This window comes from Pseudorca crassidens, chromosome 2, assembly GCF_039906515.1.
Source record: "Pseudorca crassidens isolate mPseCra1 chromosome 2, mPseCra1.hap1, whole genome shotgun sequence".
Taxonomy (NCBI): Eukaryota; Metazoa; Chordata; class Mammalia; order Artiodactyla; family Delphinidae; genus Pseudorca; species Pseudorca crassidens.
The window spans coordinates 45,977,115-46,001,077 of record NC_090297.1 but is presented as its reverse complement, the minus strand read 5'-3'; the positions used below and the strand labels follow the sequence as shown (position 1 = coordinate 46,001,077).

Sequence of the window (23,963 nt, the reverse complement as noted above, 5' to 3'; positions counted from 1 at the left end):
GATATGTGATTTACAAGTATTTTGTCCTGTGGGTTGGCTTTTCACTTTCTTGGTAGTCCTTAGAAGCACAAAAGCTTTCAGTTTTGATGAAGTTTATTTATTTTTTTGTCATTGTTGTTGCTTGTGCTTTTGATACCATATCTAAGAGACTATTGCCTAATTCAAGGTCTTGGAGATTTGTGCCTATGTTTTGTCCTAAGAGTTTTATAGTTTTAGCTCTTGATATACTTTGTCTTTTCATTGATTATCTGTGGTACCTAGAGTGCATGAATTTATCTGACATTCTATAATTTCAGGTTTTAACTTATTTAAGACTTTTTTTGAAAATGTGAATCTCTGTGATCATCGATTGAAAAGACAAGGAGCTCAGTTGGTAAGTAACATTGTTTTCAAATGTAGAAAATTTGGAAAATCTAGTAAAACTTGACATTCAGCAAAACACACGTGTTATAATTGAGAGAAAACATGAGGTTTTTTTAAAAAGAATGGGCGCCTCGTTGACTGCGGGCTTCTGCATGGACGAGGGCGCTTCTCTTAGAGTGTGAGGAGGCTGGGTTTCTCGAACAGGTGACTTCTCAGACCCCTCTTTGCTTCTTGCTGATCTGGGGCAGCCAGCGGCCTCCTGTGGCTGGGTGAACGTGGAGTAGGGATAGTTCCAGCCAAGCTTCCAACCTCTCAGATCTAGCAATTCACATGTACCTGAAAAAGTACCAAAATCTTCAATTCTGGAATCGCAGGGACAAGGATTTGGGGGGAAATTTTTTTTTTTTTTTTGCGTCACGCAGGCCTCTCACTGTTGTGGCCTCTCCCGTTGTGGAGCACAGGCTCCGGACACGCAGACTCAGCGGCCATGGCTCACGGGCCCAGCTGCTCCACGGCATGTGGGATCTTCCCGGACCGGGGCACGAACCCGTGTCCCCTGCATCGGCAGGCGGACTCTCAACCACTGCGCCCCCAGGGAAGCCCTAGGGGGAAATTTTTAACAGACAAGGAAGCAGGAAAATGAGGACCTGTAGAATGTATACAGCTTATGTTTATATTTACGTGAGCACCTTGAAAAAGAAAGGCAAAAAAATAACTCTTTTTCCAAGTCTGTTTCATTCATGACCTGACTTCCTAGGTGGTAAGAATTTTAACAAGATTTTACAAGGCCTGGATCCTGCCATTTCTAACTGAGCTTTGAGAAGACCAGATTGAGCCCCAAGGATTAGTAACTACCTCTAACCTGACTCTCTTTCCTTTGAAGAAAAGCTCGTGAAGAGGGTGCCCATATTATTCCTGTTTTGCTTCTGCTTTAGTAGCCCATCTGTGTAGAGTTCTAGCTTAGGTTTAGGAATGTCTGGAGAAAAATCTCCATATCTGTCTTGGTTCCATGGAAGTTGTCCAGTGTTTCTGTTGTTGATCGTTTCTTGTTTTAAAGTTCCATATCAGTATAATGACGTTCTCATATGTAGCTGGGTTTCTGCAGCCTTAATTCATTTTGAACTTGAAGAGGTGTGGAGTTACAGTGTAGCAGAAAATAACTGTAATTTTGTGACCTTGGTGTGCTGTATACTTTTCTTTCTTTTGAACAGTATGTAGAAAAGCTGGAATTGATAGGAATGGATTTCATTTGGAAAATAGCTATGGAATCACCTGATGAAGAAATTGCTAATGAAGCTATTCAGTTAATCATAAACTACAGTTACATTAATCTAAATCCTCGGTTAAAGAAGGTGGGTATTTAAGGAAAGAAGGTACACAAAAAAGCAGAAAATAATATATTTTTAATTGCTAAGTTGGCATGCCTGAAAGTCGGGCTTCTTTATTTTGACATTTTATCCTTAATAATGATTACAACTAAATGCTAGACTAATTTTAATTTCCATATACCTCTTACTTTTAGGATTCTGTATCATTACATAAGAAATTCATTGCTGATTGCTACACAAGATTAGAAGTGAGTAGCAAATTTTATTTAACCTGTTTTTGAAATAAATGCTTTGGGTTTTTTTTTCCTTTTATAATGTTGTGTTTTGAGATCGTGTATAATGTTGATATTTGTAGCTGGATCCTACTGGAAGAATTTGCTAGCAGTACCGTATTGTGGACATAGGGAACAGGCATTTGCCCTAATGCCCACAATGTAAAAGTGTATTTTACAGGAAATCCTTCCTTCTCCCTCCCCATTCCTTTTCCCTGCTCCACCCACCCACCCCACCCCCACCCCCTTTTGGGGGTATAGAAACTGTCTTCAGAAAATAGGTCTACTGTACTTTCCACATTTCTGATAGATTCTTTTTCTCCTTTTTCTGTCCAGAAATTTTGTACAAGCACTTGCTTCTTTTCCCATCCTTCCCCATGTGTCACTTTGTTTATATCATAAATGCTATTAAAGGCCACAGCAGCACACTCAGTAGTGGGTAGTGTTGGGTGTCTTTGTCCACTAGAAGCCTGCAGTGTAATACTGTCTCAATAAGTTAAACTTTCTGATGATGAATCTGTACAGGAAGGAGTTCCCAAGTTGTGACTTCCATCCAAATATGCCATCATAAAAACATTTAAAGTATTCAGGTATCCCTAAATGACGTGCCATGTAAGTATTAACAGATGTAGAATGGTAGTTCTCAGTTGGAGGTTATTTTACCTCCCAGGGGACATTTGGCAATGTCTGAAGACCGTTTTGGTTGTCACAACTAGAGGGGTCCTACTGGCACCTAGTGGTAGGTGAGTGGTGAATAGAAGTCAGGGATGCCACTGAGCATCCTACAATGTCCCCGACAGTCTTCCACAACAAAAAAAGTTTCCAGCCCAAAATGTCAGTAGAGCTGAGGTTGAGAAACCCTGATATAGAGAGATGATTTTCTGTTTCGTAGGCAGCCAGTTCAGCGCTTGGTGGCCCCACTCTGACACACGCTGTGACCAGAGCAACAAAGATGCTTACAGCAACTGCCATGCCAACCGTAGCCACGTCAGTCCAGTCTCCATACAGGTAAGTGATTGCAGAAGTTACAGCGAATATGCAACACCTGAATGTAGATCAGCTTAAAAAAAAATAATTGGAATCTTTTCTTTCCTTTGGAGATACCTCGGTTAATTGTTCATTTCCTCATTTCATATCTTTTTCAAACAGTCATATCCTGGGAAGTTATATATTCCCCATCACGTATTTTATTTGATTCATTTTACTTTTACTGTGTGTAACACGAGTAGCCTACTCTTTATGATGGAATCAAGATATATGCATTGTATGAAGAGTAATTTATTTCAAGTTTGAAATATTTACTTAGACCTCTTATAACTTTTCTCATTGAATAGTCAAATCCAGGGCACCAATAGCATAAGCAAAATGAAGTGGAATATGATGATTGATTAATATTGTACATTGTGATATAATCATAGTTAAAATGTTTTACTTAAAATCATTTTTCAAAATAATTTTTAATAAGAACTTTAGCCCCAAATATTTGTGTTAAAACTTTGAACTGACATCTCTTAATCACATTGCTGTGTTGAGTATTTTCAGATGTTGTCAGTGAAATCTGAGTTCAGTGTTACAGGTCTTTGATATAGTAAGGAGAATAGATGAGTATTTGGAAACATTAGATTGAAGTAACTAAAATACTTTTGTGGGGTTTTATGTGCCTTTCATTACTGGTAAGCATCCCCCAGTCAGTGATGCTCAGGAAACCTTGGCAGGTGATCAGAGAAGGGCTCCCTCTCTATGCCTCACTCTGCTGCCCTCTAGTGATTGGTGCTCATAAAGTCTTTTTCAACTCCCGGAATCGCTTTATGTGTTTACGTATGTATGTATGTATTTATTTCTCTTTATTCACAGTTGGGGATATTCCTTTCTTTTTAAAGCCGTCCTTTAGAAGAGGAGTCAAGGCAATATCCTTGCTCACATTCTTCTTCTTTATCTTCTTTTTTTAAATGAGCTGAGTACCGTGTAGTGATACATTATTAATATGAAAGAAGTCAGTAGAACTCAGCCCTCTTGGACCTCTTTTTAAAGTGACAGAAAGTGATTATAGATTCAACTCATGATAAGAACACTAACATGACTTTTGCATTCCCACATTCTTGGAAGTGTATCTCAAGTAGACTTTCATTAAGAATTCCTAATTACATGTTTGTAAAATGTAGTCTATATCTATGACCTAGGTCTTTAACGATTCGTTTGTCTGACAAACCAGACTAGAAATGCACTTATGAACTATCGGATTGGGATTTCCAAACTGCTGCTTCTTTAAATAAGCATGCTTTTTGTTTGTCTTTTCTAACTACTTTGTATTCTGAATCATTTCATATTTGACTATTACAGAACAAAACCACATGACAGTTTTTAAATATTCTCATTATAAACCCTAAACAGAGTTACTAAGAATATGTAATTTCAGAGTTGCCTTTGAACCAGTACATGTAGTTTATCTCATTCACTAGTCTTAAAAGAACTTTTCAATGACCGTAATTGTTCCACTTCTGGGAGGAGCTATTCTCTCATTTGTAGTGTTTGCAACGCTGTCTGTGATTTAATTCATCATTGAGGCAAAATAAAACAGTTCACTTGTTAAGCACTTAAATATTTCCTAAAGATGGTCCATCTGAATATCAAGTTCTGGTTTCTGCCCATAGACTGAAAGAATTTAGAACTCTGTTAAATGCGTTTAACCAACTCTTTTTAAAGTGAAATTTCCAGTACTGCTAATCAGCATACTTATTGTTAGAAAATCTGAAAACTTTCCAGATTTAGAAATACACCTGTACAAAATACTTAGACTCTCTGGAATAGTAAATATTTAAGGGCACTTGGATTTTCATTTGTTAGTGTTAACACATGTAGTGTTTAATAAAGTGTGGAGCTGTGACTGTACAAGCTGCTGAATGTTGGAGTCCTGTTATTTCAAATGATAAGATTGCTTAAGTCTAACCAAAAGAGATCTCAGGTCTCACTTTCAGAGTCTGTGAGAGTGCCACAGTTCCTTGCTGTGTGTTTTCTGTTCCAGAGATGGTTATGTCTCTTGATGTGTGTTGATTTCTTAAGTACTTTGAAAACCCTTGGGATAACAAATTCTTACGTTGTATGTTTTAACTATACAGACTAGTCACGTAAACCAGATGAACAATTTTTCTCGTCCTTTTCTTCTGCCTCATTCTTAGGCTAAGTAAAACAAACAGCAGCTCTCGTTTGTGGCATACTTAATGGTTTGCATTTGTCTTCTAAATTTCAGGCAGTTCAGAACTTAGATTCTGTGTTTACAGAATTATGTGGCATATCTTAGTTGTAAGGTTATGAGATTCAAACTCACTGATCGTTCATTCTTGGTGGATTGGTAGACAAATAACGCCTGCAGACCCAGAGGAGACCCAGGTCCTCTATTTATGGGACAACTGTTTAAAAAAAGAAAGGGAAGAAAGAAAAGAACAGGAAAGGAAACACGGGGCGGGGCAGGCTTCTGCCCCATATTCCATCTGTGTGCGACAGCTGTGACCTGCTTGAACCACCTGCCGCTTGAGTGAAAAGGAAGTTTAGTCTTTGCAGATTTCAGTCTTTGACCAGAGAGGGCTAATTGTGATTGTGGTTTTGGTGAAATAGACTGAAATTGAGCTCAAGTCAGCAGTTCAAATATTTTCAAAAAAAATTTTTTTAATTCATAGATCCACTAAACTTGTAATAATTGAGAGATTGCTGCTTCTGGCAGAACGCTATGTGATCACTATAGAGGTAAGCCTCTCTTCTTTGTAAAGCAACTTTATCATCCTATAATTAGTCTCAATGTGTTAGGAGAGTATTTTTGTGACATTTAACAGTGGCGCTGTGCATCTCACTTGCTGTATCTTTTGACTTGCTATATCTTTTTCAAGGATTTTTACTCTGTTCCCCGAACTATTCTACCTCATGGTGCCTCATTCCATGGACATCTTTTAACTCTTAATGTTACTTATGAGTCTACCAAAGATACCTTCACTGTAGAGGTAGGTTTACATTAAGCTCTGAAGCCATTTCCATATTGTCATGTTATTTTATAAGAACACTGTTGATTGAGATTGAACACTGTTGTTGATTTAGCTGCATGAATGACTATTCTAAAAGCTGTTTGGAAAGCAAATTTAGAATAAAGACCTGAAATGAAAGGAAGCTGATAGGGTATAAGCAGACTCATAAGTAAATACATAATATCAGGTGATAACGAGTGTTATAAAGGTTACAAAAGAAGACAGCAGGATAAGATGGGTATACATGACATATTTTAGATAAGAATGGTTAGGGAAGGTCTCTGAGGTGATCACATTTGAACAGAGACTTGAATGAAGTGACAGAGTTAGCCATTTCTGGGGAAGAGCATTCCATACAAAGGGAGCAGCAGGTACAAAGGTCCTGAGGTGGGAGTTTGTTTGATTTATTCAGTGGCAAGGAAAGTGGCTGGTGTGACTAGAACACAGTGAGAAGGGGAAGAGTGGAAGACACTCCAGTGGAAGAAGGGCTTGAGATTTCATTCCATGCATGCTGGGGAATGGAGTGTGGAATAGCATATTTAATTACTGCAGGAGGGAAGCCTCACAAGGGCAGGATTCTTGTCTTTGGGTTCTCTGCTGTGTTCCCAGGATCTGGAACAGTGCCCGGTACATGACAGATGCTCGCTAATAGTTGTTTAAATTGATGAATAAGTGAATTACTCAGAACAGTGTTTCATTTCATTTTACAGGCTCACAGTAATGAAACCATAGGGAGTGTCCGGTGGAAGATAGCCAAGCAGTTGTGTTCTCCCGTGGATAGTATACAGATATTTACAAATGATAGTCTGGTAGGTGTAAATCAACATTTTGTGGCACTTTAGTCTGATACCAGTATTTTCCTCTCCTTTCCTTCTCAGTAATTAAGAAACCACTTTTTACAGCTGACAGTGAATAAAGATCAAAAGCTCCTCCACCAGCTGGGCTTTTCTGATGAGCAAATCCTCACAGTAAAGACTTCTGGCAGTGGGACCCCGTCTGGGAGCTCTGCAGATTCCTCAACCAGCTCCAGCAGCAGCAGCAGTGGGGTGTTTAGTTCATCATATGCCATGGAGCAGGTATTGAGCGATAATATTCAAGTTCAGAACAAGAACGTAACATCATTAAGTTTTGCCTTCGGCCCATATAGATTTGCATGATTATGTCCTTTTCTCTCAGACAAGTCCTGCCCCTTCAGAACTGTATCACTGAGAAATGCTGGGATTCAGTTGGGAGAAGAAGATGCACAGTTTGTCAGTCTTCTGAACCACAGACTCTTCTGAGTCTGAGTGATTCTGCCTGGCCACTGCTTGCTGCTCCTCTCATATATCTCTCTTCATTGATTCATTGAGTTTCCTCTCCTGGGTCATTCCTATTAACATTCAAACGTGCTGTGCTATTTCTACCATCCTTTTAAAAAACCTTTTTTCACCCCAATTTCAGCTTCAATTCCTGTCCCCATTCTCTCCTTCCCAAATCAGCGAAGCTCCTTGAAAGGGTTGTCTAAGCTCTCTTTACCATGCTCTCTTGACCCCTCTCGAAAATAAACTCTGCAAGGTAATCTGTCATGTCCACCTCTCAATCCTCGTCTTCTTGACATTTCAGCAGTTGATCCATGTGATCACTTCCCCTTGAAATACTTTTTCCCTTGGCTTTCAGAACCCCCCTGGCTCCGCCCTCCCGCTCTGGTTCTCCCTCTTTGGTCTCCTCTGCTGCCTCCTTTTCATCTTCCTGATCTGTGTACAAAGAAGTTCCCTGGCTCTGTCCTTTGACCTTTCCTCTGTCTACGCTCATTCCCTTAGGAATCTCATCTAGTTTCAAAGCGTTATATATTGTATGTATATTGATAACACCCCAATTTTTATCTTCAGCTTGAAGTCTAGGTACATGGAACCAACTGGTTAATCAGCATCTCCTCTTAAATGTGTGATAGACATCCCAGTCCTAACATCCAAAACTGAGCTCCTGATATCCCCTTTCCCACTACCTCACCCCTAACCCAAACCTCTTCATCCCAGTCTTGCTGTATTTCAGATAATGCCTATTTCATTCTTCTAGTGGCTCATGCCAAAATCCTTGGGTCCCTACTTTCTCTCAAAGCATAGCCCTATCCGTCAGCAAATCCTTGACTCTACCTTTAAAATTCATCTAGAATCTAGCTCCTTTTCTCTGCCTCCGCAGCTTCCACACCAATCTAAGCAGCCATCCTCGCTCAGCTGGAGGGTTTCAGGAGTACTTTAACTGGTCTCAGGGCTTCTGCCCCTATACCAGTTCAGTCTCTTCTCTGTGTAGCACCCAACAGCCCATGATCTCCTTTAAACAGAGTCAGATTATATGCCACTCCTCCGCTCAGACTTTCCAGCGGCTCCCACCTCACTCAGAGTAAGAGCCAGAGTCTTTACTGGGACCTTCAGGGCCTACTTGGTCTATCCCCCCCACTGAGATGTTCCCCCATGACCCACCCTCACTCTCAGCACTCCAGCTGCACTGGCCTCCATGTTGGTCCTCAAACAAAGTGGGCCCTGTGCACTTGCTCTTCTCTGCGCTTGTAATGTTCTTTCCTGATACCCATGTGGTTCTTTCTCACTTCCTTCAGCCTTCACTCAAATGTTGCCTTCTTGGTGAGCCTTCTTTGGCAGTCCTGTCTAAACTTGCCACCTGTTGCTACTCCTGCACATCTCATTTCCCTTCCCTACTTTATTTTTGCCTCTCCCCCCCACCAGTGAAATTTAAGCTCCTTGAGAGCAGACCTTTGTCTGTTTTGCTCACTGCTGTATTTCCAGCACCTAAAACAGTGCCTAGAACATAATAGGTAATCAGTATTTGTTGAATGATTTTATGAATCAGGGTTTTTTGTACCTTCTCTCTGCCAGGAACTGAGCTCAGCACCAGGGGTACAAAACTAACAAGACCTTTCAGTTCTTTATGCTTTTATAGTCTAGAAAAGTAAGATAATACCAGCCTTAGTGTGAAATAAACGTATTTAAATGACAGAGAGGGATTTTTTTCATAGTTATTATGTATAGTCCTTTCATTTAATTACAAATGTAAGATCTTTGCATGGCTGTCTCTTTCACTTAGAGAGCATAGCCTTGCTTATAGATACCACAGAATCCTGCAGGGTTAATGTTAGTATTGTGCCGTTTCTTAAAAAGTAACTATACTTATATGTAGTGAGAATTTAAGAACGAAATCATACTCAGAGCAGTATTATGACAGTTTATCAGCAACAGAAATGACGTACATAGCATCTTTGAGTTTAACATTTTTAAACTATCTCATATTTACCCTGAATTTATTAAAAACCTTCCCAAATATATTCTATAGTGATATCCAGCTTTTTTATTTCTTATACCAGAAAATAGTACTTTAATCACATCTGAATCTCTTCTATACAGTTGTATCCATTTTTTTCACCTTTAAAAAAAAGAGGCCAACTTCTTTTTCTCAACTTAAATTACATTTATATCTATGTGGTTGTGTGAGTGTGTGTGTTTGATTATATCACTTTGAATTTGTGGGTTTTTTTGTTTGTTTGTTTGTTTTTGCGTTACGCGGGCCTCTCACTGTTGTGGCCTCTCCCGTTGTGGAGCACAGGCTCCGGACACGCAAGCTCAGCGGCCGTGGCTCACGGGCCCAGCCGCTCCGCAGCATGTGGGATCTTCCCGGACCGGGGCACGAACCCATGTCCCCTACATCGGCAGGCGGACTCTCAACCACTGCGCCACCAGGGAAGCCCTTTATTTTTTTGTAATACGGTTGACTCCTGGTTTTGTTTTGGTTTTATTTCACAACTCACACACACACACTGTATTATATTTTAACAAGAGATAAATAAACTGACACCAAGTATTGTAAATGGATGACCGCAACAATGATTGCAATTACCAAACACGAAACACGTCATAATATTGACATTCAGCCCAGTAATCCTCCACTGTAACGGCTCCTTTACCTTGCAGTGAAAATTGCTTTGTATATTTTTTGCCTCTGAGTCCTTGTGGGATTTTTTATTATTATTATTCAAACAGAAAGTCACAAAAATTATAATCATCCTCATCAGTTCACTCAGTCCCATGTAATTAATTTTTTTTCATCTTGATCTTTTGTTAGCACTTTTATGAATTCATCAGTTTTCCATTAGAGTTCTGAATGAATTTGCTTTTAAATCACTCTGCCTTGTTTGCTCCTGCCAAGCTATGATCAGCTTCCAACGGTGCCCACCCTCCGTTCTGTTCATCACATCTGCCCTTCCTTTTGCCTCTCTGCCGCTGCCTGCTTTTTGGTGCCTTAGCCCCTTGGCCAGCAGGTGGTAGGAGAAGAGAGCCCAGGTGATGAGCACGCTAGGAGAGGGAGTGGTCCCTCACTCTGTGTTTCCGTGCGTCGTTGTTTGAGACAGATAAGCACCATGCTTCCCTCAAGTTTTGCAGGCCAGTCTTTAAGAACCAGGAATTTTATTGTTCGTACCTTTGATTAGAAAAGGAGGAAATTGTTTTGTAAATTTGCATTTATGTTTTGCTTCCTCCCTCAGGAGAAATCCCTCCCTGGTGTGGTGATGGCACTTGTGTGCAATGTATTTGACATGCTTTACCAGCTGGCCAATCTGGAGGAGCCAAGGTAAATAGAAATGTTTACAAAGCTTGAAAGAGAGAAAGGTATTAAAGTTAGGGAACCCAGTAAATGTTCACTTGAAATGTATATTACTTCACATCCCATACTAAGTGACTTTGTTATTGAAACTGTGGTTTGTGTGAAAAAAAATTAATATTTGAAAAATTTCAGGATAACTCTACGAGTACGAAAGCTTCTGCTCTTGATACCCACTGATCCAGCCATTCAGGAAGCCCTTGATCAACTTGATTCTTTAGGAAGAAAGGTATGAGTATCTTGGATAGTTATTTAACAGGCATGGAAATTTTATATCATGATTCAGTGAAAATACAGCATGACATCACATTAAGGTCATATGATATCATCTTTCCCATAACAGTTTTTTTTTTTTCTTTAGAAAAATACCTTTGCTGTAAATAATGATATCAAATTTTAGAACTGGAAGAGCCTTTAGTATCATCTGCTTCCACCTCCTTCATGTTTTATATTAGGAAACCCAAGTGCAGAGTGATGAACGGTTTTGACTAGGGTCAGACTCTAGTTCTGATTGAGTTGAGATATTTTTCTTCTGTTATGATGCCTCTCTGAATGTGGTTGTTGCATATGTTTGAGTTGCTTGCGTAAATGGGTTATCATTTAATATTTTCACAGTTGATATTTAAAGTTCCTTTTGTTTAATGTTTAGAATCTTGTTCCTTAAGAGTTGTGTATATATATATAATGAAATTGTGTTTTATCTATAATATTGTTTGTGTTCTCAGAATAAATTCATTTAGATCAAAGCTGTTAGAACTAAGTTATGAATTTTGTATTTCAGTGATTATAGTTTAGATGAGCTCATAATCATGTCACATGTACCTTATATATTAATTTGAGGAAGAAGAGAACTAATGTAATTAAAAACTATATTACTCATACTAACTTAAAAAATTATCAAAACTACTACACTGCGATCTTATAATTTAATTATCAATGTTTGGTGGTACAAATTTTATTTATTTATTTATTTATTTTAATTAATTTATTTATTTTATTTTGGCTGCGAGGGCTCTTCACTGCAGCATGTGGGCTTTCCTAGTTGCGGCGCGAGGGCTCTAGAGTGCATGGGCTCAGTAGTTGCGGCGCGCAAGCTTAGTTGCGGTGTGTGGGATCTTAGTTCCCCAGCCAGGGATCAAACCCATGTCCCCTGCATTGGGAGCACAGAGTCTTAACCACTGGACCACCAGAGAAGTCTCCTAGTGGTACAAATTTTAAAAACAGGGAAACAAATTAGGATGACCCCACTAGTGTTGCTTAGAATACAATCCCAGAAGCATTCCTGTAGGATTGGAATGCTGTTGAGCATTTACTGTCTGTGTGATGGAGTTCAGTGCTTTGTTAATAATTAGAGTGATGTGGCTTTGAGATTAATTTTTAGAAAATTTCATTGATTTGATTATATTAAAGTTGGAAAAAACATTAGAGTGTGTAGTGATATCTGCTTCTCTTTAATTTGTGCTTTTGAGCTGTATATTCCTTTTTTCTTTCTATTAAACTTAGAAAACATTGCTGTCTGAAACAAGTGCTCAGTCTTCAAAATCTCCATCCCTCTCTTCCAAGCAGCAGCATCAGCCAAGCGCCAGTTCAATTTTAGAAAGTCTGTTTCGATCTTTCGCTCCAGGAATGTCCACCTTCAGAGTGCTCTACAACTTAGAAGTAAGAAACCTCATTTCTTTTTATTTCATTTTAACAGATTCATTTTGGCCTAAAGGTTCATGCTTTCAGATATCAGAAATAAGTAAATAGGTTTCTATTATTATTGAATGGTTTGTTAAGAAAAATTAGTTTTAAAAAGTAAAAAATAGAATATAAATTGAAGTATTTTGTTGTTTTGGACTTTGAACATGCTCAGTTTTCTTTTTCAGTTTATACCTGTGTGCGTTGTTATACTTGCAAAATAGCATGTAAATAAATAAGTAGGAAGCGTTATGTATTAAAATGTGTCATTATCTTCCTCTGGAAGTTTTGCAAGTCTGTATAACATCAGTTCCTAATCCTCAGCCTTCTTGTTATTAAATGCATCCTAACTTTTTAAAAAAGCTGTTGTAATTTGTGGCCATTAATGAAGCTTTATAAGGAGTTTGTCAGGAGTCACATTAACATTATTATTTCAAGGTTAAAAAAAAGAATTAAAAGAATTTGAAAAGAATATTTTTATTACCCTTCTTCCCAGTAGTAGCTTTAAACTAGTAGATGTAGTTCAGTAAACATTTACTAACTGTTTACTGTCTACAAGTCATTGTGGTATTTAAAGGGTCAGAGTTGAAAGGACAAGATAAATGCTCCAAGATCTTATGAGTAAGACATAGGGGAGGCTGGATAGGCTGAGTCATGAAATGAAAGCAGTAACAAAGCAGTGTGGAGAGTGGCCCACTCTTAGAGGGTGAGGGGCTAGACCCTCAGGCCACTTAAGATCTGGAGAAAATAGAGCCCTGAATGATTTTGCTTTGCCCTAATATGTTCTATCCAGTCAGTTATTTATTAAGGAATCCAGATCAGTGCCTAAGCAACCTTAATCATCAAATTACCATTTATCTTCAGTAGGTTTTGAATCACAACATAGGTCATAATTGGTAGGAAGGTACCTGCTTGGGCATCTTTTCCGAGTTTTATTTCATCTGACAGTCTAATTTGGAGTATAAAATTACATTCATTCATTTTTATGTTTCACTTATTTATATGGTGGAGCTGTGTTAACATTTCATATTTGCCTTAAAATAATCATTCTTGTGAAAACATTTGTTGGGTTCAAAAGGAGAAAATATCTAGCAAATATTTTAAAAATAAAACATGTCCTTATTTCTTGCAGACATTTAAAAATACATACAATATTCTAAAACAGAAAATTACCTAGATATTTTTGGCTAACTCAAGCTTATGAAATTGACATCTTACAATTACTGCCAGATTTGTCATTTGCTTTTGAATGATTGTCTCAGAAAGTTAAGGTATAAATTTTAACACCCATATTTGAGAGCACCCAGAGAAACAGAATGACCCAACAGTGGGTCTAGCTTGTCATTGGCTATCTAGATTGCATTATCTTAGAGCCAAAGGGTTATATAAATTATCTCCGGTATAATTTTAGGACTTCTGATTAACTGGAAATTCCTCTGATAGGTTTTCTTTTGCTTGACATAAAAAATGTAGAAAACCTAACACTCCCAGAGCACTTATTTTTACTATTACCTGCAAGGTTAATGTCCTTGCATTTCGATCTTTAACTTATGTTTGCCCACTAGGAAAATTCAAAGTGGATATTCCAAATACCCATTCCTTTGGAGAAACCTTCCATCTTCACTAAATTGTCCATTAAACATGGGGAGTATGTGCATGTGGCTGTTGACATTCAGGAGGGGTTAGGATAGCAGAGGGTTCCCATTCTCCTTGTGTGATGCTTGTGATCTGAGGCTGGTGAGGCTGTTTCCCAAAGGGCAGCTTAGGAAGAAAGCATCTTTAAACAAAAATACCACGTTAAAAATCTAAGCTCGTAAAACTAATAGGTTCATAGAAGCAGATTTTTTTGAATAGAAAAGGATCTTGAATTACATCTAGATTAAAACCTTGGGGAAACTGCAGCAATGAGCTTTAAAATTTTTTTTTAAATCATTACTAAATAAGCAGTTGTTTACTGGGCAATTGTTTTGTGCCAGAGCTTGTACTAAAGCACCTTAAGCTTGTGTTATCCTACTTACAAACAGTCCTCCGGTAAAGGTAATTATTGTCCTCATTTACCGTATGAGAAACCTGAGGCAAAAAAGGAAAATTACATATCTGAGATCTTTCAGCTAGTCGGTGGTAAAACTAGAATGTGAGCTAGATTCGTCGTCTCATACCACAGTATGATTAGTTATGTGAAATAATTCTCTACTATACCAGAATATTTAGTTGAGCTTTCCTTTAGGTGGGTATTGCAGTGTCATAAAAGGGGCATGGGTATTAGAGTGAGGCACATCTGGACTTGAATTCTAACTATGTGACCTCGGGTGGGAGGTCACTTAACCTCTCAGGTCTCAGTCTTTTACCTGTAGAGTAAAATACCTGTGCTGTGCATAGTGAGATTAAGAGAGAATGCATGTTAAGTACCTCACCTTATGCCTAGTACTTTGTAGATAGGTGCTCAGTAAATAGGAGTTAGAATCATTATCTGGCAACTCATCCAGCATTTATAATAAATGGGCTGTTTTGTAAGACTTTAGTTTATATACTTTTTCTAGAACATATCAGCATAACACATAATGTTACCTGCTCTTATCTAAGTCTGGGAGCCTGAGACCTTCACATTTGCTGGTTTCATAAAAAGAAGAATACACCAGCTCTCTTAAAAACAGAAAGGTTTTTCATGCTAAGTAAATGGAACTTGGAAAATGTGATTATTTTATTTGTGAAACATCAGCCTCCTTACACTACTGAGGGTAAAAAGAACAGTAGCATTTAAAGAGATTCTGATTCAAATTGTCTGATTGTTTTACTTAGTATAAAGGAGTAATTTCAACTGGAAATGTTGGGATGATTAATTGTGCTTATCTTTTTCCAAGGTTCTAAGCTCCAAACTCATGCCAACAGCTGATGATGACATGGCAAGAAACTGTGCAAAATCCTTTTGTGAGAACTTCCTCAAAGCAGGAGGTTTGAGGTTAGAGTTTCGATATTATGTTATATGAATTGCAGAAAACGAATCTAGTTATTTTAGTTAATTTCTCCTGCCAAGCCTTGCTTATTCTTACAAGGCATTATGTGAAGCATTATGACAGTTATAATAAGGAGTGTTATTTTAGTCTTTGGAATATTTTAACTCATTTTATGACTTTTGATTATTTGGAAAACTGACAGAAGCATGTCTCTTTCCTCTCTGGTAGTGAGGGAAATTCTCGAGTAGAGGAGAGAAGGCTTACTGTTTCTGTTCATTCCCACATCAGTTTGAGATAAGGTGAATCTAATTGTCGGTAATCTATGTTGTGCAAGGCATTAGTGATGGGGGTGCACAGATACTATCCCTGCCTTTGAGAGCCTCATGGTTTAATAAAGAATAACAAACAGTTATCATAAGTATCAAAACAGAGGCTTATAAAAAGTGCTTTGTGGGGTGGGGAAGAAAGCAGTGGTTAAATGGTTAGATTTGCTTAGGATCATAAGAGTAGGAAATGCTTTCCAGAAAGTGACATTTGAGCTAGGAATTGAGCGATGAGTCGCCATTCCCTAGGTAAATAAGGGGAAAAGGGCACTCACTCTAAGCCAGAGGTGGGGTGGGGATGAGTGAAAGCATCATGGACTGTTTTGGGAAGTACAGTTGCCTAGTGAGGCTAGAGCAAAGGATAAAGGAGAGAAATACGTAAAGAGGGGTCACATTGAGGAATTTCAGCTTTATCTTGAAGACCATGGAAAAACAGGAGGTTTCTAACCCAGGAGTTACCTAGAACAGTTACTCTGGCTACAGTGGAGAAGATGGATAGAAGTGGGAGGGAGAGGCTGCAGGCAGGGAGAACTATAGAACTTTGACTGTTCCAGAGGAGAGGTGACCGTTTCTAAATATGGGACAGTGTGGTAGAAGGAATAAGGTGAAATAGGCAAGTCTTTATGACTAGATATAGGGTAGGAACATTTATAAAATGGCCTGTGATTTCTAGCTTGGAAGAGTGAGTGAATGGTGACTCTTTAACCCATATGGGAAATAAATATGGAACCAGATGGAGGAAAGTGAGAAAGTCAAGAATTTGATTGCACACGAGGTCCCTGTGAGTCATGTGAAGAGGATGGTTTGGACATGATGCTCTCGAGAGAAGTGGAGAATGGCACTAGAGGTTCAGGGAGACATCAGTGTGTAAGTAAAGCCTCAGGGCATAAGCAGCTGGCCAAGTGTTGCGTGGCAAGTGTAAGGATGGGAAGCAGAATCAGTAAGTACAAATCTCTGCTTTATGTTGAGTGAGAAAACGGAGGTGACAGGAGTTTGAAGGGTAGAATAACTGAGGGGAAAGTTTGCTCTTCTGTTTTGATTTTAATTTGTAGAAGACTTGATTCTCATTGTAGGCTGACTAAAAGGGGCCGATGAAAAAGAAAAGAATAAAGATAAAAGAAAGGGGGATGATCAACCGATGGGGCTAAGTTCCACTGCAGTTGGAAGGAGATTTGCTCCAGAAAGAAGTAGGCATGCCATTTCCCCTGGGGGAGGAAGGAGTGAAGACCCACTTGACGTTTGAACAGAGGGTAGTTGAAGGAATTCCTGTCTGGAGGCCTTCAGGGGAAGAGAAGTTGGGTGAGACCTTGAGGAGATAAAGGGGGTGGGAAACAGAGAAGTGGAACTAGAAGGTTTAAACTCATTTCAGATCACTCAGCCAGTTACAGAGCTGTGCTAATTAAGGCATTTGACTTCTGGCTTATTTTTGAATGTCAGTTAACGTACGTGCCTGCATTGTTCTAAGCACTGGGAACAGAGCAGTGAGTAGATGAAACAAAAATCCATGTCCTCATGAAGCTTACAGTCTGGAACGGAAGACAGACAATAAACGAAGAAGTAAAAGTGTATGTCAGGTGGTGATAAGAGCTGTAGAGAAAAATAAGACAAGAAAGAGTGGATGGAGATATCCAGTGGGGTGATCCGGGAAAGCTTCACTGATGGGGTGACATTTTACAAAGACCTGAAGGACGGGAGGGAGCAAGACCTGGAGATACGGGGGAAAGCTGTCCGGAGGAGCATCCAGTGCGAGCCCCTGTGTGGGCGAACCTGGTGCCTGCGAGGCCGGCAGGGGTCTAGTGTGGTTGGGGCCAAGTGAGGGGGCAGGGTAGGAAGCATGAGGTCACAGAGATACCAGAGGTCCGGTTATGCAGGATCTTACAAGCTACTATGAAGGAAATAGGAAGCCATGGGAGGATTTTGTGCAGAGCAGTTCCATGGTGACCTCCATTTTTAAAGGATCACTCTGGTTGATCTTTTGAGAATAGATTTTGGTGGTGAAACATCAAGAGTAGAATCAGGAAGAACAGTTGGGAAGCTTTTGCAGCAATATAGGTGGTAGTGGATATGAAAAACAAGCTTTGTGGAATACACCAATTCTGAACATATTTTTGAATTGACAGTTGTACTAGTACCAAGATAGCAGTTGATCGGTGCACTCGAAACCAGTTAGTGAGAAGGAGAACCACCCAAACACTCTGTGTTGGTTATCTTTTTGGCTAAGGAAGGAGTCTAATTCTAAATGGACCAGGAGGTTTATATGTACTATAGGAAATAATTGTAATAGGAATATGTATGATCCATTTATAGGTAAAGATCTTGTAGAAATTTTAAGTAACTGATAATGTTTATAAACAATCAAATTACTTACAGAAGATTTCCTATAAAAGAAATAGAAGTCTTTAATATCTGCCTTTTTTTTTTTCTTTTCTTTGAAGTTTGGTTGTAAATGTCATGCAGAGGGATTCCATCCCATCAGAAGTAGACTATGAAACAAGGCAGGGAGTTTATTCCATCTGCCTGCAACTTGCAAGGTATGCAAATATGTTGTGTTCGTCTCAGAAGGCAATTCTTGACTTTTTCTTCCAAATCCCATCCTTTAAAATAGTATGAAATGACCTTGACTAAGCCTAGCTTTTTGTTTCCTTTTAAGATTTTTACTTGTGGGGCAAACATTGCCGACATTATTAGAGGAAGACCTCACCAAAGACGGCATAGAAGCACTTACTTCTCGCCCGTTCCGAAATGTCAGCCGGCAGACAAGCAGGCAGATGTCCTTATGTGGTACCCCAGAAAAGTCATCCTACCGACAGCTGTCAGTGTCTGACAGGTCTTCCATTAGGGTTGAGGAAATCATCCCTGCTGCTCGAGTTGCAATACAAGTAAGTGATTGGTGTATTCAAGAAATATTAAGTACTTCCTGTTTAGAAGGCGCTGGTGGTGGTATGCAGATATAAAAATTACTGACGTGAATATTGCCTTCAAGAAGCTTATGGTGAGTAAGAAAGAGATCACTAGTGCAGAAATAACTGTAAATCAGGTAGAAGCTATCAGATGTTATAAGAGAACTACAAAGGCAAAGCATTCTACAGGCCTTGAGAGGAGGTGGAATAAATTATCTTCATGTGTGGCTATCACGGATGATTTTATGTAGGAGGTGGCATTTGAGCTAGGCCTTCAAGAATAGTAGGGATTCGATATACAGAGATTAGCTTGGAGAGGGGATAGTTGTTCAAGCAAAAGGGAGGGCGTGAGCAGTTAGAAAGCCAGAGCCTGTGTGGGTGGTCACACAGTGGTTCACATAGGCCAAAACGCAGAATGTGGAAGAGGGGAAACTATGAAAACAAAGTTGGTGATGGGTAATTTGAAGCCAGAACATGGAGAGTAGAGTCTCTGTATTACAAGTAGCAGAGGGGTAGTGAAAGTCTTTGAACAGTATGGAAGCATGGAAAAGACTATCTTGTGGATGATCTTAGAAGGAAACGAGTCTCAAAACTGAGACGGGGGGAGGTTATTGAAGTCAGCGGGATGTGTTCAAGTACTACCTTTTCTCACAACACTCTTCACTTCCTTAGACAATGGAAGTCAGTGATTTCACGTCTACCGTGGCTTGTTTCATGAGATTGTCATGGGCTGCAGCTGCAGGACGGCTTGACCTCGTTGGGAGTAGCCAGCCAATTAAAGAAAGTAATTCTCTGTTTCCTGCTGGAATTCGAAACAGGCTCAGCAGTTCAGGTACTGATTAAAAAGGATAAAGTAATCAGAATATTGGGCAGGGAGTAGCTGTAAGAATCATCTTTGTATAGGTTGTTCAGAGTCACAGAAAGGAGAAAGCCTTTTCTCTTGTTTTTTTTTTTTTTTTTTTTTTTTGCGGCACGCAGGCCTCTCACTGCTGTGGCCTCTCCCGCCGCGGAGCACAGGCTCCGGACGCACAGGCCCAGCGGCCACGGCTCACGGGCCCAGCCGCTCCGCGGCACGTGGGATCCTCCTGGACCGGGGCACGAACCCGTGTCCCCTGCATCGGCAGGCAGACTCTCAACCACTGCGCCACCAGGGAAGCCCTTCCCTTGTTTTTGAGCGTGAGCTAAAACTAAATGTTTCTGAACATCAAGCTGGACACTCGATTTGTGCACATTCAATGTGCATGTATGTGTATGCACACTTCATTTATGTATGTCACACTAAGAGAAAAAAGGTTATAAATACAGAATATAGAGAAACCAAGCAGAGTTTTAGCTTGCTGAGTGTAAAAGTGTAGGGAGGCCAATAATTGTGGCTGTAATAAAAATTCATCTAGAATTTTTACCTGGAAAAATCATTTTCTTGGTTTGGCCTGTTATTTTCTGTTAGGCCTTTATAAATAGCTTTATTTCTCAGCTTCATTTGGTTTCCCTGCTCAATCTTTGTGTGTGGATATATAAACTGTATGACATACACACAGTAAAGGGCAGAAATGCCAAATATGTAGGATTTTTAGGGTTTTTACATCTGTGTAACCCATCTAAATCAAGATAAGGAACATTTCTAATATCCCAGGACTCCCACATGCCTCCAAAATTGCAATGTTCTTACTTCTGTCACCCGAAACTAGTTTTGCCTCATACACATATTTTTTAATGGTTCCAAATGTGTTTTAAGTACAAAGCAATGAGGTTCAAATCAAGTGACTAAGTCTCTCTTGTTTCTTAGCCTAAAGTGTCTTCTTGAACTCTTTACTTTCACTTGAGGATTATGGGACTCATTAAAGGATATTATAATCTCCAGGGTCCTGTGGGATCCACAGTAACCTTCTGCTTGCCTGTTTCCAGGAAGCAATTGCAGCTCTGGAAGTGAAGGGGACCCGGTAGCCCTGCACGCAGGCATCTGTGTGCGACAACAGTCCGTGTCCACCAAAGACTCCCTGATTGCTGGAGAGGCTTTGTCTCTTCTTGTTACTTGCTTGCAGCTTCGGAGCCAACAACTGGGTATGCAGGAGGCTTACTCTTTTAGTAAAAGGCCAGGTTTCTGTTAGGAATTATTTCTGTCCCTTCATAGATAAGGTCATGTTAATAGAAATGGCAAAGGGGAAAGTTGGCATGTGGAATAGGTAAGAATAGTGCTAGAGTACTTAAATTCTGAACAAGTATTTATTGAGCACCTTCTATATACAGGGTTCCACAGTAGATGTTACAGGGCAGTATGTCTGCTCTCCAGGAGCTTACCTTCTAGTGGAGGAATTAAAACAACCCAAAGTTGTATGTCAGAAACTATAGAAGTAGAATTATATATCAATTCCTAAACTGATAATGACTCCAGTATCAAAAATCATGAAACTTAAGATTTGCCCTTTTGTCTTTATTGTTGGTTTTGGCAAACTAGGCTGTTGCTAATCATACTTTTAACATTAGACACCACAGGGCTCAGTCCCTCATCTCTGTCTGCACTCATTCTCGCCCCATAATCACATCCACGTTCACAGCCTTAAATTCCCTCTATGTGCTGATAACACTTAAATTTGACTCTACGGCCTGGACCGCTGCCCTGACTTCTCCACTTAGATATCAGATAGACTTCCCAAACTTAACATGTCCAGAACTGAACTACTGGTCTGGCCTATACCGCCCAAGAGATTTCCCATCTGAATTGATAGCAGTTTTATTCTTGGAGACATCCTTGATTCCTTTTTTTCACACCCTTCTAATCTGTCAGCACATCCTTCTTCAAATTCTATCTAGATTCCAACCCTTAGACCACCTTCACTGTTAGCACCCTCTGACCTGTCATCATCTCTTACTTGGATTATAGCAGTAGTGCCCTGACTAATCTCCCTGCTTCTACCCTTGCAGTTTATTCTCCACACAGTAACCAGAATGGACCTTCTAAACTGTAAGTCAGATTGTATCACTCCTCTGTTTAAAACCTTGCAGTGGCCTCTCGGTTCACACTGAGTGAAAGCCAGGTCTTTCCTAAGGCCTGACACCATCCACCCCCGTGACACCTGTGTGCCTTCACCTTCTCCCGCTCTCCCCTCACGCACCGTGCTTCAGCCACCCTGGCTTCCTGGCTGTTCCCTGACACTCAGGCACATTCCTGCCTCGGGGCCCTTGCACTGCCTGTTCCCAATTCCTGGTATGTTCTTCCTCTGCCTTTTTTAAAGAAATTGCAACCCTTCTCTCACCCACCATCACCTAAACTCTTTATTATTTTTCTATATCTCTTGTCACTTTATAGCATACAATATAATTTCTCTGCTTACTGTGTTTATTGTCATTATCCCCTCCCCAACTAGATGGTAAGCTCCGTTAAGAACAGAGACTTCTGTTCATTTTGTTCCCTACTGAATCCTTAGCACGCAAACACTGTGTGATGTGTAGTAGGCCCTCAATAAATACTTATTCAGGGATGAGGTCTTAACAACTCCACTTTAAAAAATTATACCAACACATCAGAGCCCTATTCTTCACTATTACTACTGATTCAGACTGCCTGTTCATAGAATTGGTGATCATTATGTATTTAGTATAACATCCAAACTCATCATATAAGATGTCAAGATAAACATATAGAAAAAGTTAGATGTTTATGGGACAGTTCAGTAATATCAGAAATGATTTACTTTGAGCAGAAATGCTTTTAAAGGCTTATATATGAAAGTAATTCATTATGAAATGCTTTTGAGCGTATACCATACTTTTAGTTCCATTTTCCTGCAATTGTTTAATTATAGAGATATTTTCAAATCAAGATGAAAAAATTATAACTTCAAGCTTTTTTATCATTTGTAAGTTTATTGTGGGGTACATTTTATAGTTCACAAGTATTGACAGTTTTATCAAGGCAAGACATTTATTCTGTAACTGGTGTGCACACGGCATCATGAAAAATGTCCGGATGTGAAGATGACCAAGACACAGTCCTGCTTTTGAGCACCTTGGGCTCTCGTGGGATAGACTCAGAGACGTGGGTGCAGCTGTGGAGGCACTGAATTTGATTCTGTGTGGAAGAAGAGATGATTTCTAAGATAGTTAAGCTTAAGAAATTATTCAAAATTTTTGAAATTTTGAAAATGCATTTCCTAACTTATTTTCCTCCCCTGCTCCCATTATCTTTATTCTTATTATTAGCATCTTTCTATAACTTGCCCTGTGTTGCTGATTTTATCATTGATATTCTACTTGGATCACCAAGTGCTGAGGTAAGGATTTTTTACTTTATAAAAGGCCCCTTTGGTCCTGTTCTGCGTGGGCTCTCTGGATACCTGTGACATGGTGGGGAGTATAGAAGGGATGGTGTTTAGTCCTCTCGGGGAATCAGACAAAGAGGCTGCAGAGCCCTCTGAAAGCGAAGTGACCATTTGTACTGTTGCCCTCCTTTCTGTTCCATATTTCACTGAAAGTCAAGAGACTAGTGCTATGATTAACTTGTGTTTGTTTATTAAAAAAATCTTACAGCCAGTGTTCAGTATTCATAGCTGGCCAAGGCAGCTAGCATTAAGCATCAACAAGTTGGTCAAAATCAAGAAAGACCCAACCTCAAGCCATGAACTTTCATTAGATTTTATAATCCTCATTTTTGTATATGACCTTGAAAGTTAACTTTGAGGCATTTGCAGAAGAGTTTTTTCCTTATTTTCATTTTACATTAAATTATAAACCTATTGCTGAGAGTACAGTACTAGAATAATTTGGGAAATTAGTTCCCAGACTACACTTGTTTTAAATTAGCCCTAGTTTATTCAATGTAAACTTTACCATTAAAGACTGAAATACTCAAACCCTTACAGCATCCTTCACAGGTGGACTTTGGAAGAAAATAACTTTTTAAGCAGTCTGTAAGTGTTGGTTGATGTACTTCCTTTGCCGCTAAAAATGTAATTTCAGATTCGCCGTGTTGCCTGTGATCAACTGTATACTCTTAGTCAGACAGATACTTCGGCCCATCCAGATGTGCAAAAGCCAAATCAGTTTCTCCTAGGTGTGATTCTCACTGCTCAGCTGCCTCTCTGGTCCCCAACTAGTATTATGCGAGGAGTCAATCAGAGGTACGTAAAGATGAAAAAGTTCACGTCATACAGAAAGAGAATAATGATTTGTGTACTGCTCCCCCAGAGTCCACAGTGCATGATTGAGATGAAGGACTTTCTCCTTTCCTCTTCCAACATTTGTACCCTGAAAGAGGGCATTTCAGGTTTTCTCCCCATTCAGGACAGAAGAGTTAGAAGAAACATTACCAGGCTTTCTTCCTCTCAAGCACCCCAACTCCCACCTCCACTCCTCTTGGTCCCCCTACCCCAGAGAGAAAGAGGACTCACTTGGTGGTTGAGAAGCTGCACGATTCAAGCCAGATCACTGTGTAAAGGTCGCACTGCCCATGTCCACTTGTACCTCACTTTCTTAGCTCAGCCTGCTTC

General features: G+C 39.6%; 1 protein-coding gene across 6 annotated transcripts in view; it reads left to right on the top strand.

The window, feature by feature from the left end:
• USP24 (ubiquitin specific peptidase 24) overlaps positions 1-23,963 on the top strand; it is a 149,993-nt gene that overhangs the window by 72,988 nt on the left and 53,042 nt on the right. For all 6 annotated transcript variants that reach the window (XM_067726298.1, XM_067726300.1, XM_067726299.1 and 3 more), the window contains 18 exons: positions 297-373; positions 1,575-1,715; positions 1,886-1,939; positions 2,856-2,971; positions 5,638-5,704; positions 5,845-5,955; positions 6,687-6,785; positions 6,879-7,052; positions 10,505-10,590; positions 10,756-10,849; positions 12,124-12,279; positions 15,162-15,259; positions 18,013-18,108; positions 18,228-18,456; positions 19,150-19,309; positions 20,383-20,538; positions 22,678-22,748; positions 23,434-23,594. In XM_067726298.1, coding sequence (XP_067582399.1) covers positions 297-373; positions 1,575-1,715; positions 1,886-1,939; positions 2,856-2,971; positions 5,638-5,704; positions 5,845-5,955; positions 6,687-6,785; positions 6,879-7,052; positions 10,505-10,590; positions 10,756-10,849; positions 12,124-12,279; positions 15,162-15,259; positions 18,013-18,108; positions 18,228-18,456; positions 19,150-19,309; positions 20,383-20,538; positions 22,678-22,748; positions 23,434-23,594 — 2,146 coding nt within the window. The remainder of the gene's footprint in view (positions 1-296; positions 374-1,574; positions 1,716-1,885; positions 1,940-2,855; positions 2,972-5,637; positions 5,705-5,844; positions 5,956-6,686; positions 6,786-6,878; positions 7,053-10,504; positions 10,591-10,755; positions 10,850-12,123; positions 12,280-15,161; positions 15,260-18,012; positions 18,109-18,227; positions 18,457-19,149; positions 19,310-20,382; positions 20,539-22,677; positions 22,749-23,433; positions 23,595-23,963) is intronic.